Genomic DNA, 20853 nt, shown 5'->3' on the forward strand with positions numbered 1-20853 from the left:
CTGAGTCTATAATCACAGGAAAATTGTATGAAAATCTTCAAGGTAGAAAAATATTATTTTTAATATAAGGTTCTATTTTTTAAAAGGAAAAATAATGCTTAATAAAGAATCCATTTCTGTATAATAAACATGGATATGCCCATCTTCCTGCCATGTATAAACAGTAGCTCAAGCCGGGGTACATTTCTGTAACCCCAGCTACCTGGGAGGCTTAAGCAGGAGGCTCCTGACTCCGAGGCTAGCCCAGGCTTACGCAGGAGGATCCTGAGTCTGAGGCTAGCCCAGGCAACAAAGCAAGACCCCATCTCCAAAAGAGAGGGCATAAGGTATATAGATAAATCTAAGTAGACTGAGGACTGTACCAGAAGAGCAAAATATTTCATAGAAAGTTACTTTATTATCAGAGCAGTATGGTTTCCTACATTCAAGATCTATTTATTATATTATTTTTACAAGTAGCAAAGTCCCTCCATTTTTTTTCCAAGCGAATATACATGAATATAAAAGAGCTGCTGCCTCCACACTGCCCGCCCAGGGTCACTAGGACGCTGCGGCCTCTGCGCAGCCTCGGCAGCGTGGCTCCTGTTGAGCTCGGTCTTGAACCAGCTTCAGTCGTCTTCTTGTTGGTTTCTTTTCTGTCAGAGGAAACCAAAGTACATTGAAACGGCATATTCCCATCGGGATATTTCCTCAGCCAAGGTTGGCGTTTCTGTTGTCAAGTGTAATTTTCTAGAGGCCCTGACAAAAGATGTACAATGATCGCCGGGCGTGGTGGCGCGCACTTGTAATCCCCGCGCTTGGGAGGCGGAGACAGGAGGATCGGGCAGGTTCGAAGCCAGCCGCGCTGGCTTAGGAGACCCTGTTTCCAAATACAAAGCATAAAAATAGGCCTGGGAGTGTAGCCCGGAGGTAGAAGGGCTTCCAGGAACCCCAGTACCACCAAAAAAAAGAAAAAAAAGAAAAAAGTAAAATTATCATGGAAAAACATACCTTAACGAATTCAGTAAGTTAGTTTCTCATCTGGCTCCTGAGTATGTTGCCCTCTTCTTTTTCTTCCATATTCCACACCCCCCACACACAGAAACACACATGAAATACAAATGTCCACATTCCCCCTTGAGTAACCACAGCCGAGACTTCTCAAGTGACAATCAGAGGTACTGTAAAGATTTTTCAAAAAGCATGTATACTGCAGGGTGTGAGGGCACATGCCAGTAATCCCAGTACTTGGGAGGCTGAGGCAGGAGGATCACAGGTTCAAGGCCAGCCTCAGCAACCTAGCAAGGCTCTCCGCAACCTAGCAAGACCCTTTTTCAAAACAAAAATTAAAAAGGGCTTGGGGTATAGCTCAGAGGTAGAATGCTTCTGGTGTTCAATCCCCAACATGACAAAAAAAAAAAAAAAAAAAAAAGGAATATATACCATAAAAACATTTTCTATCATTCTAACCAATACAGTGTTCCTTCAGCTCACATTTCATGTTTCACTATAAAAATGATCTAATTTAGTAATTCTGATCCTTCAATTTAATTCATAATCATCAAATAAAAGACTAGGTAGTGTAGGACTAAAGTGAAATATTACAAACCCCATTTGAAAATCAATGTAAAAAGATGCCCAGCATACTAAATAAAGATATGCCTTACCAGCTTCAGGAAATCTATCAGTTTATGAGCATCTTCCCCAGTAGAGAGGTCCACGAAGTCCTTGGGCAGCCGGTAGCTCAGATAGGGGCTGGGCTGTACGGTAACCTCACTGTTAGTGCAACGGAAGGCTGGAGAATCCTTCACAGAGGGGACGTGGGGGAGAAAAGTCAATGAGTAAGTTTTTTAAGTGTATTCCCCAAACTAAAAAAAGATTATAGCATATTTCAATCCCATGTTCTCTTCTAAACAAGGAAAAAAAAAAAAGATTCTAAAGTAGAAGGCACCAGTACTTTGAATTCTATATATTCACTACAAAATAAATGTACGGTATTCTCAGGACCCTACATGGGTCCGCTGTGGACCCATGGTCTCTTCCTACGCGCTACCGTTGTGTGCCGCAAGGAGGGTGAGGATCTCTGCAGCACCTGGGTGGGCTGGGCCTAAAGCCAGTCGCCTCTGGCCTCAAGCAATCTCACAGAAGCCATAACTTTCTAAATATTTTCTTGTGGGTACAGTGGTGCATGCCTATAATCCCAGGGAGGCTGAAATGGGAGGATAGCAAGTTCAAGGCCAACCTGGGCAACTTAGTGAGACTCTGTCTCAAAATAAAAAATTAAAGGGCTGGGGGCAAAGCTCAGAGGTAGATTGCCCCTGGATTCAATTCCCAATGCCAAAAAAAAAAAAAAAAAGATGGATGGATGGATGGATGGATGGATAGAGAAAGGGAGGAAAAAAGAAAGTTTGGCTATGAAAATGAGAGGAGAAAGCTGTTACTTTTTAAAAATGGGACATTTCTGAACATGGCTAGATCGTGATGGATAGGAGTCACTAGAAAGAAAGAGGAAAAACTGCACAAGGTATCTGGCAACTGGGGAGGCTAGGCTAAGCAGACAGAGATGCGCCGTGGCAGGGGCAGATGCGTTTGTAGGTTTCATTACAATTCAACCAAGGGGTTCTCACCGGCACATCTCCTCTCCTAGAAGGACGTGGCACGATCTGCTGGGCGGAAGGGAAGGAGTGCGGGCTGGAGGAGCCCGAGAGCCCTCTGTGGACCCAGGAGGAGGAGGAGGCTGGGAGGAAGGGAAGGAGCGCGGGCTGGAGGAGCCCGAGAGCCCTCTGTGGACCCAGGAGGAGGCGGCCGCCAGCCGGGGTGACTGTGGGAGGCGCTGCCCGTGCTCGTGGCCGTCCTGCTCATCCGCGGCCAGCAGCGGGGCTGGCCTGAGAACGAACAAAGGCGAAGCTTTTCTCATGTCTGCTCATTTATTTTTTCGTTTGGAATCTTTTAGGTTCAGCTGAAGCTTTTTAGAGATTCGTTTTGAGAGCTGAGACACAATACCCATACTGTAGGGACTGGAGACACCTTCACTTAACAGCTTCCTTTGTAGTGCGATTTCCCTTTGGGTGTATTTTGCTAAATGAAACTTGTTAAATTTTTTGTTAACTTCATTAAATTTTTGTTAAATTTAAAAATTTTGTTAAGCCGGGTGTGACGGTGCACGCTTGTAATCCCCGCGCTTGAGAGGCTGAGACAGGAGGATCACAGAAGTTTGAAGCCAGCCTCAGCAATTTAGTGAGACTCTGTTTCCAAATAAAATATAAAAAAAGAATGGGTCTGGGAGTATAGCCTGGAGGTAGAAAGCCCCTGGGTTCTACCCCTAGTACCACCAAAAAATAATGAATGAATGAATAAATAAATAAATAAATAAAAATTAAAAAAATTTTGTTAAATTCTTTAACTTTCATAATTTTTTGCTAAATTTTTTTCTTACAATATAGACTTTTTTACACACACACACACACAAAGAATGAACAAATGTGTTAAGTGATCCAGGTGAAGTCTCTCCCAGGGGAGTGTGACAACAGGCGCTAAGGAAAAGAAAAAGGCCTAGGAGACCTGTCAGGTGGTCCTTCCTTCCTCGAAGTTAAATGCTTAGGGGCTAAGGCCTCAGCAGAGCGCTTGCCTGGCATGCTGCTCCGTTCAAGCCCCAGGACTGCAAAAACAACAAAACAAAACAAAACAGAACGAAGCGGGCACACGAATGAATCCCGATGGACTCCCGTGGGCAGGCCCTTCCCAAGTCACTGGCGCACCCACGCGTCTACAGAACAAGACAGGGATTATTCAGTGGATCACAAAGGTCTCCCTCGTATCCTCTTTCCCCTTCAGTCTTACCTGCTCTTGAGAATCTCCTTCATTAAAATCGCCTGTTAAGTTTCTCCCAGATATCAGTTCTTCCCAGGTAAACAGCAGAGAGTCTGTGACCTCACCAAATGGATTAAAGTCAATCAGCCACACCTTCCCCTGAAATAAAGACAGAGAAATAACAGGTATAAAGTAAGACAGGCTCTACTCTATCTTGTTAGAAAGATATTCTTTTTATTTCCTCAAAGACAATCTTATAAACTTTATACCTTATCTGCTATACTTCCCCCAGGTCCCACTTGCGAAAGGGCTCCCTGTAAATCAAGGAGACGCAGATCTAAAGGGAAGTCACCTGTGAGCACAGGGAAGGCCAGGAAGGGCCCACAAGGCATCTCCCAACGCCTGCCTCAAAGCACATTAAGAATTTTAAGTAAAAAAGTAGGCCAGAGAAAGGAAGACCTCGCAGAAAGAGCCACTCGCCCATGGTGTGCACCAAACACTTGCCAGGGCGTCATAAAGCTACTCTGGGGACCAGCAGAGCAGGGCAGCTGGCGGCTGTCGGAGAGCACCTTCCGGCAGACTTAAAAGAACAAACTAAAGTTAAAGAGGTATGGAAATGCTGCTTTCCCTCAGTGATAACATGGCATTTGTTTTGTATGTAAGATAGAGCTTGATAACACAAGAAGCGGAGATGAAAAACACACGTCAACCTTTAAAGAAACGTCTTCTCTGAGAACGCAGGCTGCCATCTGGTGCCCAGTGCTCCCGGCTGTGGGTGCCGAGCCCAGCAGGTGCAGTGTGGTCGCCACTGGCCAGCAGGGGCAGGCGAGCTGGGGACCGCGCAGCCCTGCAGGAGAGCCGGCTCCCAGGGTCGGAGACACGCGGGGTGCGGCATTGACAGGTGTTTCCCTTGATCCTCCTGACTTTCCTACTGATAGTTTTATTATTAATTTTTTTCCTATAAAAGTGAAGCTGTCATGTCTTGATCAGATGTATTTGTGTAAAATTAGACCCGCCTAAGTAGCCGGATTGCTGAGCCAGCATTACTAACACCTAGCACTACTTCTCATCTGAGTTAAGGCAAATCGTACAGAATCTACAGAAATGAAAAAATATATATATCTGGTAAAACTGAAAACTAACTGGATAGAACAAACATCAGATTAGACAAAGCTGAAAGGAAACTGACAAAAGAAGGTATACCTGAGAAAAAATAAAACACAGGAGAGAGGAAGTAGAAAACAGAACCTTACGGGACAAAGTGAGGAGGAGCTCTAACGCCCCCAGGGACAGAAGAGGGGGAGAGGGCAACAGGGAAGAAAGAACTGCGCACGAGCCAGGAGGAGGAGGGGGGAGGGGGAGGGGGAGGAGGAGGAGGGAGGAGGAGGGGGAAGGAGGGGGAGGAGGAGGAGGGGGGAGGGGAGGAGGGGGAGGAGGAGGAGGGAGGGGAGGAGGAGGACGATGACGACGACGATGCACGACAACGAACCACCAAGGCGACCAACAGGTAGAAAGACAGGCAGATGGGAGGGAGGACGGAGGAAGGAAAAGGAGGAGCAAAGGATGGAAAAGGACCAAAACCCATGTAGTAATATTAATATAAGGCAAGATATACTTTAACACCAAACACATAAAAGCATTACTGGGGACAGGGCCCTGCCTAATGATAAAAATTCACTGGGAAGATGGAACCATCTAAACGAGCATTTGTCAAAGAACCGAACCTTAAAGTATATTACGTCAAAATTGATGAAATCAGAAAGCAGATTTTAGCATACCTGCTCAGTAAATAATAAATCAAGTAGACAAAAAATTTGAAAAGATATAGTTTTTCCATAATTTTTAAGTTGTCAGGTTTTTTTTGTTGTTGTTTTTGAGTTTTTTGTTGTTTGTTTGTTTTGGTGGTACTGGGGTTCCTGGAAACCCTTCTACCTCCGGGCTACACTCCCAGACCTATTTTATACTTTTTTATTTGGAAACAGGGTCTCCTAAAGCCAGTGTGGCTGGCTTTGAACCTGCGCGATCTTCTTGTCTCTGCCTCCCAAGCGCGGGGATTACAAGCGTGCGCCACCATGCCCAGCTAAAAACAATATTTCAAATGTGAAAAAGTTTTGGCTGAGAATGTAGCTCAGTGGTAGACCATGCGTGCGGCCCTAGGTTTATTGCCTAGCACACCCTCAAATAAAAGGTATGGAAAAATTTAGACATATATGAAAATAGTACAAAGCATCCCACTTCCTCCCACTGGTTTTCAACGTATCACTTCAGGGCTGATCTTGTTTTATCTATATTCCCAGTCACTTGCCCAGAATGTGCATTATTTTAAAAGAATCTTCAAATATCATTTCATCTGTAAGACACAGAAGATTTTCTTTAACCTTTTTTTTTTTTTTTTGTGGTACTGAGGGTGGAACCCAGGGGCATTCTACCTCTGAACTATTTTTTTTTTCTTTATTTTGAAACAGGGCCTCACTGAGTCGCAGAGGGCCTCACTAAGCTGAAGCTGTCCACGAATCTGTGATTCTCCTGTCTCAGTCTCCCGAATAGTAGGATTATAAGTGTGCACCACCACGCGCGGAAGATACTGAAGATTTTAACATTTACAAGCTTAACTTAAAGCCACTACAGAATGTTCCACAAATTAGCTGTACTTTTTTAAAAAAAATCATACATGGAACATTAACAAAAGAGTGACCAAGGTTTAAAGCCAATTTTGATAATACCAAGACTCAAGATTAGATACGTTCAGTCCATAAAGCAATGAAATTAAAAATTGGAGCTGGGCGTGGTGGCACAGGCTTGTAATCCTAGTACTTGGGAGGCTGAGACGGGGGAGTCACAGGTTTGCGGCCAGCGTCACTAAGCCTACTTAGTGAGGTCCTCTACAACTTAGTGAGACCCTTTTCAAAATAAAGGATAAAAAAATAGAGTGTAGCTCAGAGGTAGAATGCCCCTGAGTACTGCCAAAAAAAAAAAAAAAAAATGGTAACAATAGTCATAAGCCAGAAGAACGCACAGGAATCGAAGATAGTTACTCGAACGTCTAGCTGTGTATTACCGTCACTTAAATAGCTTTTTAAAATACATGCTCCAGTGTTTCATCCGAGACTCACTGAACAGGTGGGCCGCCAATGTGACCTCCACAGGATGGTTGGAAGCTATCAAAACACAGTCAACTCGCCCGACTCCAGTAAGTGCAGACACATCACTGTGCTGCCGAGTCCAAACACACCTCACTCACGCATGAAAGAGGCCACTTTTATAAAAGGGTTGGCTTTCTACAAGAATAGTCACAAAATAATATATTCAAGAAAGTGTCTAACAAACTCTGATCCAAGTGGCACTGAGTAAATGCAAATGAGTTTTACAATATGGTTTAAATCTCTTAGCAGAAGCTGTCAGGATGTTGATACTGGCGTGTTTCTCACTCTTAAAAATGTAACTAGTTTCAGTTCTGCGAGATCATGACAGTAATTACTTAAGTAGTGTCCAACTTCACTTTAAGATATTCCGTAATGCTTAAGGAGTCGAACATCTGCAGCGACCTGTTAGACCTGAACGACAGGAGACCAGGACACTTACCAGGGATACACTGAGACGCCTCGGCAAATTCCAACATTTTCAACTGCCAGTGTGTAAAATAACATTGCCTCGGTCTTAGTAGCTGCATGGTGTGGGCGGATAGTGCATCCTTACAGGATTACACAGACTAAGTGAGATACTGAATTAAATGAGAATCAAGCCCTTCTAGACAGGAGCTTCTTCAAGAAGGTGGGCTGGGCCTAGTCTTCCTCAGCCGTGATAGTGCTTGCTGGCAGGAATCTCCCTGGAGCCTCTACACGCCCTACCCCTCAATGGAGACAAGCTCCTCCCAGGCCAGAGGTTATCCTGTCTGCAGCGTCTGGGTAGAGGTTAGAAGCAGGGCACTGAGCCCATCACAGGCTCTGGTAAGTGCGGCTACGTCAGTGACGCAGACTGCCGGCGCCTGCAGTCAGGAGGGGTGGCTGTGGCCTTCTTTCTACCCAGCCCACCACCCCAGCTTCCCAGCCCCGGAAACTGCCAAGTAAATGCCTCTTTTTTTGTCTTTGCAAAAGACAGTGATGTCTTTTGATTGAATAGAGTTAAACAGCAGTTATTTTAGGACATGACCACGTGGGCTATACCCTCTTGTTCAAAAAGTGATTCAGCTGGTGTGGCGATGCATCCTGGTAACACCAATACTTGGAAGGCTGAGTCAGGCAGATTGCACGTTCGAGGCCAGCCTCAGCAACCTAGTGAGACCTTGTTTCAAAATAAAAAGGGCTGTGGAGTCAGCTCAAAGGTAGAATGCCCCTGGGCTTGCTTCCCAGCACCTCCCCCCAAAAAAGTGATTCGGAGGTATCACATGTATCACCGTCCTAAGGCTAATTGAACAGGGAAAGGGAGCAAAAGCGCCTGCCGGTGCGGCACAGCATGAAAACACACCTGCTGCCTTCTTGGCAGTGAGCCAACGTGAGTCACCTCAGGACAGCCCTCGTGACCCGACCCTCTCTGGAAGACGACAGGACGGCACGTCTTGGCAACACAATCACTGCTCTGGGAGTTTTTTCTTATTATGTCGGGCTTTTGTTTGCTTTTTCATCATAGAAGTTTAAACCACTTTTAAATTTAGATAATGTTGGACATTTTTCAAAAGAGGACATACAAGTACTGGGAATGCAAGCGTGTGCCACCACACCTGGCTTCAATTTCTGGCCTTATAAGTGAGCAAAATGAACTATTTTATTTTATTTATTATTTATTATTATTATTATTATTATTATTATTATTATTATTATTTGGCTGTACTGGGGTTCCTGGAAGCCCTTCTATCTCCGGGCTACACTCCCAGACCTATTTTATATTTTTTATTCTTAAGCCAGCGAGGCTGGCTCCGAACCAGCACAATCCTCCTGTCTCCGCCTCCCAAGTGCGGGGATTACAAGCGTGCCCACCGTGCCTGGCAAAATGAACTATTTTAAGTAGGCCCACTACTCTGATGAAACTGTCAAATAGGAGTGGGATGTAAGTGCGAAGTGGCCATTCACCCGCCTGTTCAAATCTAATCCCTAAATCTGCAGCCTATAATCTCTGTAGCCTATAATTAAGACACTGTATATACGCACAAGAGGTGTATTTTAAGGGGAGATTCTTCACCACAGTAAGTTTCACAAAGCTCATCTAGTTTGAGAACATACTGGCTGTGTGCTGTGTTTGCTTATAAGACCAGTCCTGATTCAAGGCATATTAAGAATAGTTTTTACTTACCCTACTGTCTCTGTATATATCAAATACAACTGTAAGGGAGAAAAAAACCTCAGTTATTGGTGAATTATTTTTGAAAATTAAAGTCACTTTATTATTAAGCACAGTGGACTATAATTGACCCTGAGTACTTAATGCTTTTAAACCTCAAAACTTCAAACAAAAAAAGGTACACTGCCCTGTTTTATTTATATAACTTTGCTTTCTTTCCTTCATTTCCAATTCTACCAATCGCTATATTTCAAAATTCAAACCAAACACCAATTATTACGTCCACCAGTTCACTACTATACACTGGTGATATAGAAAAGAAGGAAGCTGTCACTGAGGAAAGGCCTTATGGGAGGAGCACCTATCACTGAGGAAAGGCCTTATGGGAGGAGCACCTATCACTGAGGAAAGGCCTTATGGGAGGAGCACCTATCACTGAGGAAAGGCCTTATGGGAGGAGCACCTATCCCTGAGGAAAGGCCTTATGGGAGGAGCACCTATCACTGAGGAAAGGCCTTATGGGAGGAGCACCTATCACTGAGGAAAGGCCTTATGGGAGGAACACCTATCACTATTTGAGGAATGAAATGAGTAAAATCTATTGTAAGGAAGTATAACATCATGGGATATGGAGGCGACATCAAGTGATTTGTGCATGTGTGAATGTATCACTTTGGATCTCACTATGATGTGTAATCACCATGCACCAACAAATAATAAAAACCAGAAAGCAGCAGGTGCAGTGGTGCACACTTGTAATCCCAGACCCGGGTGGCTGAGACCAGAAGGATCTCAGCAGCTTATGGACGTTCTCAACAATTTACTGCGACCCTCAGCAACACAGTGAGAACTAGTTTCCAAATAAAATAGGATTGGAGGTATAACTCAGAACCAGAACACCCTCTAGGTTTAATTCCCAGTACAACAAAAAACAAGAAAGAAAGAAAGCATAACATCTAATTATGCTGTTGGCATGATTCAATTTTTAAAAATCAATTCTACTAGAGAACCCAGTCTTCACAAGTAGAAAAAAAGTAAAATGTGGCCAGGCATGGTGGCGCACGCTTGTAATTCCAGTGCATGGGAGGCTGAGACAGGAGGATCGCACAGGTTTGAAGCCAGCCTCAGCTACTTCGTGAGGCTCTCAGCAACTTAGTGAGACCCCGTTTCCAAATAAAGTATAAAATAAAATAGGGCTGGTAGTACAGCCAGGAGGTAGAAAAGCCCCTAGATTCCACCCCCTGCACCACACAAAAAAAAGTAAAAAGTAGCAGATATTATTTTTAAATGTATGAAAATTCTCTTATATATGATATACTTTCAATTCCAAAAACAACCCACAAATATTGACTTTGCAACTGTCTTTGATCATTTACTTTGGTACTGTCTTTGACTATTCAGACACAGAAGCCAAAAAGTGAGAAGTATTTCATCTTCTATATAGAAAGACCTATGACATATACAAACACTTAAAACGACAGGAAAGAACTACCTTGGTATTAAAAATGAAGGTGAAATTAACATGTAAACCATCAGAAATGACAATTGGTAACATAATAAAATTCTTAAACTATATTACTGAAAATCTAGGGTTTTTTTTGTTGTGGCAGGGTGTTTGGGGGTTTTCCTATTTACTTCTTTCGCAGTACTGGGGATCGAACCCACTGCTTCGAGCATGTAGAGCAAGCACTCTACCACTGAGCTACACTCCAGCCCTTAAATCCAGTTTTTTCTTTTCTTTTTTTCTTTCTTTTTTTTTTTTTTTGCAGTACTGGGGATGGAATCCAGGGGCATTTGACCTCCGAGGAACACCCCCAGCCCCATTTTTTATACTTTGTTTTGAAACAGGGTCTCACTGAGTTAAAAAGGGCCTCACTAAGGATCTGAGGCTGGCCCAGTACCTATGATCCTCCTGTCTCAGCCTCCCAAATGCTGGGATTACAAGCATGCGCCACCACGCCCAGCTTATATTCAGTTTTTAAAAGAGGCACATTTGAGCTGGGCGAGGTGGCGCAGACTTGTAATCGTAGCGCTTGGGAGGCTGAGACAGGGGGATCACAGAAGTTCGAAGCCAGCCTCAGCTATATAGTGAGGCTCTCAGCAACTTAGTGAGACCCTGTTTCCAAATAAAATAGAAAATAGGTCTGAGAGTACAGCCAGGAGGTAGAACAGCCCCTGGGTTCTACCCCCAGTACCACACACAAAAAAAATAATAAATTAAAAATAGGCACGTTGGTAAAAGAAGGCTCAGTAATATTATTATGTACTCATTTCATTGAATCAATAAAAAATACTCACAGTCTTCATCTAGGAATTTATATTGTATGTGTTTCTTGAAAAAGTCTTGTATGCATCTGCAAATTTCTTCCTTTTGTTTAGAAATGTGATCATAGTATTGTGTGTAGTCCCTCTGAGAAACACCTGACAAGAAAATATTTTACATTTTTATTACATAGTATTCTTTTTAAAGCACAACATGGGACTTAAACTTATTTTTTAGAAACCCTGAAGTGGGTCAGAAGACCAATGAGATGGACGCTACAGTACACATTATTCAACCCCAAAGATTACAGTGTAAGTGAATTCTAAAGTTCCCCAGGCATGCATACTTCCTTCTGGAAATAGCTACTTTTATTTAGCACAACGGAAACAATTCAGTCATAAAAAGGCTTGTTATGTAAAAAGCAAAAGTGGCAATTTTAAGCCTGCTCACACATAGTCAATTGCTGGTGTTGATTTTTCCAAGAAAGTCTCTACAAATTGGAATTCTCTTCCACTTTTGGGTGGGAAATTTTAAATATTCATCACCATATGTATGCCATATTCATATATTTTATTTCACAGATGCAGTCTATTTTTCTTGTTTATACATGCTACTCTGCCTTCACAAGCCTGTCTTTTCAGCCATGGAAGAGTAAATATTCCCTTTTTCAAAGTGACTTGCTGATATTATTCTAAATACACTTAAGGGACAACTGTATAGAATCTGCCGATACGCTCAAGCTCTACGTTTGAAAGGTCTTTGGTAGCCGGGCGTGCTGGTGCACACTTGTAATCCCCGTGCTTGGGAGGTAGAGACAGGAGGATCGCGCAGGTTCACAGTCAGCCTTGCTGGCTTAAGAGACCCTGTTTCCAAATAAATAAAAAATATATGTAAAATAGGTCTGGGAGTAGCCCGGAGGTAGAAGGGCTTCCAGGAACCCCAGTACCACCAAAAAAAAAAAAAAAAAAAAAAAAAAAAGAAAAAAAAAAAGGTCTCTGCTCTGAAGTGAGGGTTCTGGTTCCTCAATCACATCCCAGTGTGACTCTTTCTCTAACAGACCTACACTGTAGTTTTCCTAGTAATATGTAACAATATTATAAACTCAAGTGCCCAAGGTTTGATGTTAATAAACATTAATTTCATATTCAATGAGTCCTGTTTACTTAATTATAGCGCTCTTGGTTCACCTTAAGTTTTGCTTCATGGGAAAAATGCACAGACAAAATTTTTAAAAGAAAAATTATCTTCAATATTTAGCTTGAATAATTCATAGCACACAAAATGGTATAAAAAGAGGAAAGAAAATAGGTGACTTTTGGAGTGGTTTACTTGTTTTCCGCATATTTTCTTTTGCTGGAATAACAAATAGTGCCTTGGTAATAAAAATGAAGGTTCAAAAACTTGCCTTCTTATGATGCCTACAATAAGCCATTTATCGCTATGTTTCAACTAAGAAAGAAGGTAACAGTATACATATGCCAAATTGGGAATCTGAATTTCACCTACTTCCTTCTCTAGAATTCAGCCTTTAATTTCTGCAGAAACTGATTATGAGCTCAGGATCCTTCCCAGCCTAGCATACCAAAGAGTCAGTATCAATGAGGTAGAGGTGGCATCTGAGATTAAAACTGATAATCTTGTCTTAATTACTAGAAACTTACTTTCTTCAAAAATCTTGTCTTCTTTGGTTCTATTTTATTTTTAATTGAAGCAATTATAAGTATCTGTGGAGTACAATGTGATGCTTTGAAACATGTATACATAGTCTAGATCAGATTAGTATATTTACACAATGGAAACCTATTCGGCCATAATAAGAAATGAATCCTGACAGCTTATGGCAACATGGTTGTCATCTTTTAAAGATTACTTTCAGCTGGGGGTGGTGGCACATGCTTTTAATCTCAGTATGGGAAGGCTGAGACAGAAGGATTGTAGGTTCACGGCCAGCCTCAATAACTTAGAGGCCCTCTGGGACTTAGTGAGACCCTGTTTCAAAAAATAAAAACAGCTAGGCATGGTGGCGCACGCTTGTAATCCCAGCATTTGGGAGGCTGAGACGGAGGATCACGGTTCCCAGACAGTCTCAGCTACTTAGGCCCTCCGCAACTCAGTGAGACCCTGTTTCAAAATAAAGAATAAAAAATTGGGCAGAGTGGTGTAACTTGGAGGTCAAGTGCTTTTGAGTTCCATCCTCAGACCCCCCCACCACAAAATAATAAATAAATAAAATTAAATAACAAAGCCAGGCGTGGTAGCACACGCCTGTAATCCCAATATTTGGGAGGACTGCACAGGTTCGAAGCCAGCCTCAGCTACTTAGTGAGGCTCTCAGCAACTTAGTGAGACCCTGTTTCCAAATAAAATAGAAAATAGGTCTAGGAGTGTAGCCCAAAGGTAGAAAACCTCTGGGTTCCACCCCCAGGAACACAAAAATCAAAACAAAAAATAAAATAAAATAAAATAACATAGGGAGGGGTGTAGCTCGGAGGTGAGACACCCGAGTTCAATCCTCAGTACTGCACGCATGCACGCACACATGCGTACAATAATAATAATAATAATAATAATAATAATAATAATAATAATACTTTCAAGAGTAAAAATAACTCACCAATAAGCTTGTTTTCCTTGACAAAACATCGGAACTCAGCCCCTGGAATTAGTTCACACCATTTTCGAAGAACAAGCTGTAGGCACAAGAAAAAATGTTACACAACTAAACAAGAAGGTCTAGTAGACAATTTCATGCCAAGACTATCTCTCAACAACTGCCATTTAAAATTAGTTAAAAGAAACAATGCATCATAAAATAGGCTTAACATAAGGTTTGGGGAACAGAGCTGTGATCTGTTATTGTAGAAAGAAAGGGAAATTGTGCTAGGACAAAATGCATATTTATCAGTGAGAGATCTGACCGACGCCACACCAGGTGTGACTAAGCAGAGCTCACCTACTCGAACCTCAGGACTGAGAAGCGAAAGCAGGAGTGGCTTGCCGAACATGGGTGAGGACTGGGTCCAACACACAGAATGGGGGAAATAATGCCATCCCCCAAAGCAATATTTGGTAATCCTCACCAAATTATTATGAAAGATTACCACAATGACTCATAAATTTTTATTTATTTATTTATTTATTTATTTATTTATTTATTTGTACTAGGATAAAACCCAGGGGCATTCTACCTCCGAGCTACACCCCCCAGCCCTATTTTTTATTCTTTATTTTGAAAGAGCATCTGAGTTGCAAGGCCCTCACTAAGTAGCTGAGGCTGTCTGCGACCATGATCCTCCCGTCTCAGCCTCCCAAATTCTGGGATTACAAGTGTGTGCCACCACGCTCAACTTATATTTTATTCTTTATTTTGAGGGTCTCACTCAGTAGCTAAGGCTGGCCGCAAACCTGGGATCCTCCTGTCTCAGCCTCCCAAGAACTGAGATTACAAGTGTGTGCCACCATGCCCAGCTCGTTATTTTAAATTCTACCAGGGCTCAAATCATAAATGAGTCTTCTTCCCATAGTTAATAACTATTTAATAATATAAATTTTCATATACTATTGAATTGCAACAACCTCAGAAATAGTACAGTTGACAAATGGGTGTTTTTACTTCCGTCTCTGGAAACAAACAGCATTTACTGATAATAGTGGCTGGCTCTCCCTTTATCCTAGACACAGCTCCTTCCCACTGGACACCTGTGAGGTGGAAGCTGAATTCCAGCAGGGCTCAGTACCGCCCAGCGTTGCTCGTGCAGAGCCTATTCTACTGTAAGCTTTATCATGTTGCACTGGTTCAGTCTGATATACAGCCCTCTTCTCCATTAACTTCTAAGCTCTTTAAAGGCGGGGGCTGGGCTCTATTCATCTTTTTTTAATTATTATTTTTTATTTTTTTCGAAACAGGGTCTCACTGAGTTGCAAAAGGCCTCACTAAGTAGCTGAGGCTGTCTGCGAACTGCAGTCTCAGGTCTCAGCCTCCTGAATGCTGGGATTACAAGTGTGTGCCACCACGCCCAGCTTTCTTATTTAGTTTTTTGTTTTTGTAAATTTTTTATTCACCCATCATATTGGGGTAAAAAAACTTGTGTGGACATACATGCACATCACCTATTTAACCCCTACCCAGTTCCCGCCCCCTTCCCTCCCCATCCCTCTCTCCCTTGCTTGGCTCAGTGGTTGACTTCGATGTGTTTAGTACATTGCGTGTTTTACAGACTTTCCTTCGTCCCCCTCCCATCCCCTCATGGGTCGTCCTGTCTGCTCCTCTCTAGGGTTTCCTTTTTCATCTAGTCTATTCATCTTTCCATTACCAGCCCAAGTATGTAATACACAGCAGGTGCTTAAAAATGTTTGATAGTAAAACAATAACTATTTAAGATAAGTAGCCACTAAAAATTATTATAAAAAATCAATAACCTATGAAAATATTCACACTATTAAGTTAAAACAAACTTTAAAATATTATGCAAAGTATTTACAAAATGAGTGTATATTCTCTCTCTCTCTCTCTCTCTCTCTCTCTCTCTCAAGGAAGTTAAAGATCAAAATTTATTACTGAAGATCTACCTGATGATAGGTTCCTGACTTTTTTGTATTTTAAAATTTTTGAAGCTGGGCGTGGGGGCCCACCCTTTTAATCCTAGTACTTGGAAGGCTGATCACAGTGGAGCCAGCCTCAGCTACTTAGTGAGAGTAAGTAGTCTTAACACAACTTGGTAAGACTCTGTTTCAAAATAAAGAATAAAATAGGGCTGGGGTGTAGCTTGGAGGTAAAATGCCTCTGGGTTCAATCCCCAGTTCCACAAAAGAAAAAAAAATTTTGGTAATAGTTTCTCTTTTTAAAGAAAACTTTTTAGAATATGCCTTAGAAATTTACAATGTACTGATTTTATTTTTTATTATGGTGAGCTCTTGGCCAAGCTTTGCATAAGTCATATTTCTTAAAAGAATCTAATAAATGAAGAATCTCAAATTAAATACTACACAGCTCTTATCCATTAGAAACTGATACTGAAGTGTTAGTGTGGGTATATATAAGATAACTACAATAATTTTAGTTTAACAAAAAATTAACAAGCAATTGTGAAATTTGCATAATATTTACCAAAATAATGTTTTTACAGGTTAATACACACATGTAATTGTCTCATAAAAAACACAAAAGGGGAAGGTGGTCTGTTCTCCACCCAGTCGTTCTGCCTTTCACCTATGAATACCTGAGAATCTCTCCTGGGTATACTTAAGAAGTTCATAGACCACAGGTACACAGGATCCTGTTTGTGACTTTATTTTCATTTTAATAAATGGAGGACTATCACTCTCCTGGCTTTTAAAGCTAGGTTTCCAGTTCTATACAGTACCGTAATGATGGTGTTGTCTCAAAAAAGCACTAAAAGGACGAATCACTGGTAAATAAGTTGTGGGGATAAATGATGACTTCTCAACAAGACGATGCCCGGGAAAGGCTAAGGAGACAAGCTTTTCAATAGTGTATGTTCCTGGCACAAAGTAAAAAAAATAGCAGGTGCTTCACAGATTTTTGTTTAGTAAAACAACAGATTCAAATACATTATATACATATAAATAATGTTATAAAAGACTGTATTGACCTGGAAAAAATGCTCACAGTATGGTATTAAGTGAAAAAAACCTCACAAATAACAGAGAAAGGTCTCGATTACAAATGCTCTCAGATCTAGTAATTGTTTAGAAGCCTGGTAAATAGTAAATTAATGATTATATACACTTAACACACTAAAATTACTCAATACAGTGCATCAGTAGTAGACAAGTTTTTTTGTTTTGCTCTGTTTGTGGAGATGGGAATGGAGCCAAGGGCCTCTTACAAGCTAGGCAAGTGCTCTACCACTGAGCTGCATCTGTGTTCCAGGAGTCAGATTTGGAAAGCATATATATATGTAAGAAAGTGTCTACAAACAATGAAGAATTTTTAAAAAATCACTGTACTAATTCTAACTGGCACTTTTTTAAAGCCAAAGATTAAAATATTTTGCAATGACAAAGCAAAGGTGGCCATCCTACCTTCAGCAAGTTTTTAATTTAAGTATTTTGACAGGGAAAGTGCAAGAAAACCAGGAATGATGTAACTGAAATCTGGAAGCAGCACTTAAAAGTAACATAAGCTCCAGATTTACCTGTGATGGTTGAAGAGCGGTTAGCTGCATCCAAGAATAAAGCCCATTTCAAGGCGTTTGTGTGTGTGCATATACTGTTGTTTTATTTATCTATTTATTTTGTACTGGGGGTGGAACCCAGAGGCTTCCTACCTCTGGGCTACACTCCCAGACCTATTTTATTTGGAAACAGGGTCTAAGTTGCTGAGAGCCTCACTAAGTAGCTGAGGCTGGCTTCGAACCTGTCTCAGCCTCGTGCGTATACTGTTAGAGCCAGGAAAGGATGGAGTTAAAGTCTGGTGCCTGCTACGTCTGAAATCATTAAAGGGGGAAGCTCACCAGGCACTGTGTGCACGTTTGTCCATAACACTCAAACTACATAATGATGTGAGATTACGGTGTACCAATGAAAGTATTAAAATAATAATAATAAAACAAAATCATTAACATTTCTAATAAAGTCTTTTCATAATATCCTTTCATTCTTCTATGAACTGTAAGATGAATGATCGATATTCTAAAAGTGGTAACATGATAAAATTACTATTTTTTGGTATATCCAGTTGAAAACTTAATCAGGTTCATCTGGATGGAAAACATCAAGTGTTTAAGAATATGTACATTCCATAAGTATGGGTGTACTGTATATATTCACCATATCTGTTCTATAAATAATAGTCATATATATATATATTAAATTTCATGAATTTGACAATTCATTGCTTCTCAGTTCCCCAAAAAATTAATCCCAAAATGTTTTGTTTCTCTTAAGAATAAATAAAACTTCCCAGCACATCTTCATCTAGGGTAATCAATGCCATCAAGGGGGAAAATGCTTCTCACCTCATATTCCACACTAGGATCTGGAGAATCATCAGTGCAGTGAATAAATCTTTAGGAGAGAAAAGGCAATTAAAAAGTTTGTTTTTACCAGTGTCAGTTTATACATAAACTTACTAACATTTAATAGTCAGGTTTTACTAGGAGCATCCAGAAACAGGACACTAATTTGGACACAATGAACATTTATTAAGCATTATTCAATGCTGTGAATTTTCCTAAGCACCCTGAGATGCTATCTCATTTTAGCCTCAAAACAATCTTAGGAGCTCTAACAACCATAGTTATACCATAATCTCCATTTTTCTGTCAAAGGCAAAGAAACTAAGACCCCAGAAAGTCCAAATTTAGTGACTGAGCCAGGACTCCAACTCAAGCTGCTTAATTCTATCTCATTACAGGCAGATGGCTCTGCCACTTCACACAATCTGACTGTGTATCTTTTGGCGAGCCAGCAGGCAGTCTACTTCTCCATTAACTTTACCTCTAGCCGGGCGTGGTGGCACTCCCTTGTAATCCCCGCGCTTGGGAGGCGGAGACAGGAGGATCGGGCTGGTTTGAAGCCAGCCTCCCTGGCTTAAGAGACCCTGTTTCCAAATTAAGAAAAATATATAAAAATAGGTCTGGGAGTGTAACCCGGAGGTAGAAGGGTTTCCAGGAACCCCAGTACCACCAAAACAAAAACAAAAAACAAAACAAAAACAAAACACATTATCTCTAGCCAGGCACGGTGGCACATACCTGTAATCCTAGTACCTGGGAGACTGAGACAGGAGGATCACAAGTTTGAGGCCAGCCTCAGCAACTCAGCAAGACCTTATTTCAAAATAAAAAATAATAAGGGCTATGCGTGTAGCTCAGAGATAAAATGTCTCTGGGTCTAGTTCCCAGTACCAAAAACAGAACAAAATAACCCATTACTTCTGCCATGTGGAGTCACAAAAGGTGATCTGTTCTCCCACGTGCCATTTTAAAAAATACTGGACAGAACTACTCAGTCTTCTGTTTAGCACCCCCCACACACGAATCCTGGCTCTGTATTAAATGTCTACTGTGCTGATACTGAGCCAGGGCCCAGGAAGGCTAAGATGATTAGGGTACCCTTGTCCTTCAGAAGGTTAGTCTGCTGAACAAAGCTAGCAAGCAAAGAATTTCAAACACTGAGGAAAATAAAATGACATCCTCTGGCAGCAGAAAAAAACCCCAACTAACTGGCTGCGTGCTGTGTGACGGATGGCGAAGGAAGCTGGTCCGCATCTAAGGCAAAGAGAAACGTGCTAGGGCAGGAAGGGAAGTGAGGAGCGTGGAATCCAAAGAAAGTGGACAGCTGCCAGGGATAGGGCTGAAGAGGGATTCTGGACAGGACTGCCACGATTGTCCAATCACAAAGGGTCTTATGTGTAAATGTGACAATCTCCGTACTTTTTAGGAACTTTTATGGCTCCCCCTTGTTGCTTTGGTGCAAAGATACTGGATGGCTCCGGGAAAGTATGGCAGCGGGGCAGAAAGACCCCAGAGAAGACTCGTTGAGGGTGAGGGGCGAGGGCCGATGGAGGCAGTGCTGGAGTGTGGGGGGCAGGGAGGGGAACTATACAAGGATAGACGGAGGCCGCGTCAGTGTAAGTCAGACTGCCTGAGGGGGAGAGGCCGGGTGACGCTGGGTCGACTGTAAGCTCACGGCGATGCCGCCCATTAACAGAAAGAAAGCTGATGATGTGGGGCAGAAAAAAGGGGGACAGGACTCTATTGGGGTGTGCAGAATTGGAGACATCTGTGGGAAACCACACAGAGATGCTTAGGAAGCAGCTGGAAACAGGACAACTGAAAAGAGAATAACCACGCCCTGTAAAAACTAGATGAGGAAGGAGAAGCCATGGTACGTGACGGAATCCTGGGGAATACCAACAACTAAAGAAAAGAAGCCAAAGAAGGCTAAAATGAGGAAACGAGAAAAATGGCACACTCAAATTCAAAAGAAGAGGGCTTCAATCAGAAAGAGAACTCACTCCATTGCCACTGAACACCTAGACGCCCCGTGAGCTGGTGACTTCTACCATAGCCACGTCCGAGGACACTAAAAGGCTGGACACTAAACTGGGGAGAACCAAGGAATGAATGGGCGATGAAGAAACACGTCCTCTGGAGCAGCTTGGCTCGGAAAGGTCGACAGAAACAGGACATAGAGAGGGAAGGGCAGGTAATGCTGAGTGGTTGTCTTCAGTCTTTATGAATGAGCTGAATCAACACAGAGGGTGTGAAGAATGAGGGGAAAAAAGAAAGTGAGATGCGTATATGTATGTACACATATAGTACAGGGCTTGTAATATATAACACACATATCACTTGGCAATCAAGACATCTGTTAAAAAAAAATACACAAAGCCGGGCGTGGTGGCACACGTTTATGATCCCAGTAGTTGGGAGATTGAGAAAGAGGATCGCAGTTTTGCGGCCAGCCTCAGCTACTTAGTGAGGCACTGCGCAACCTAGTGAGACCCTGTTTCAAAATAAAGAATAAGCCGGGCGTGGTGGCGCACGCTTGTAATCCCC

At 42.0% G+C, this 20853-nt stretch overlaps 1 protein-coding gene across 3 annotated transcripts in view; it reads right to left on the bottom strand.

Moving 5' to 3' along the window:
• Nucleotides 1–608: 608 nt before the first annotated feature.
• Nucleotides 609–20853, bottom strand: part of CDC123 (cell division cycle 123) — a gene marked incomplete at both ends in the record, with an annotated part of 55260 nt that continues 35015 nt past the window's right edge. For 2 of the 3 annotated variants that reach the window (XM_080716997.1, XM_080716996.1), the window contains 7 exons: nt 609–635; nt 1647–1784; nt 3820–3948; nt 9076–9104; nt 11362–11484; nt 13941–14016; nt 18307–18355. In XM_080716997.1, the coding sequence (XP_080573123.1) occupies nt 609–635; nt 1647–1784; nt 3820–3948; nt 9076–9104; nt 11362–11484; nt 13941–14016; nt 18307–18355 (571 nt within the window). The remainder of the gene's footprint in view (nt 636–1646; nt 1785–3819; nt 3949–9075; nt 9105–11361; nt 11485–13940; nt 14017–18306; nt 18356–20853) is intronic. The other variant, XM_080716998.1, reaches the window with a different exon arrangement.

This window comes from Muscardinus avellanarius (genome assembly GCF_963383645.1).
Source record: "Muscardinus avellanarius genome assembly, chromosome: 20".
Taxonomy (NCBI): domain Eukaryota; kingdom Metazoa; phylum Chordata; class Mammalia; order Rodentia; family Gliridae; genus Muscardinus; species Muscardinus avellanarius.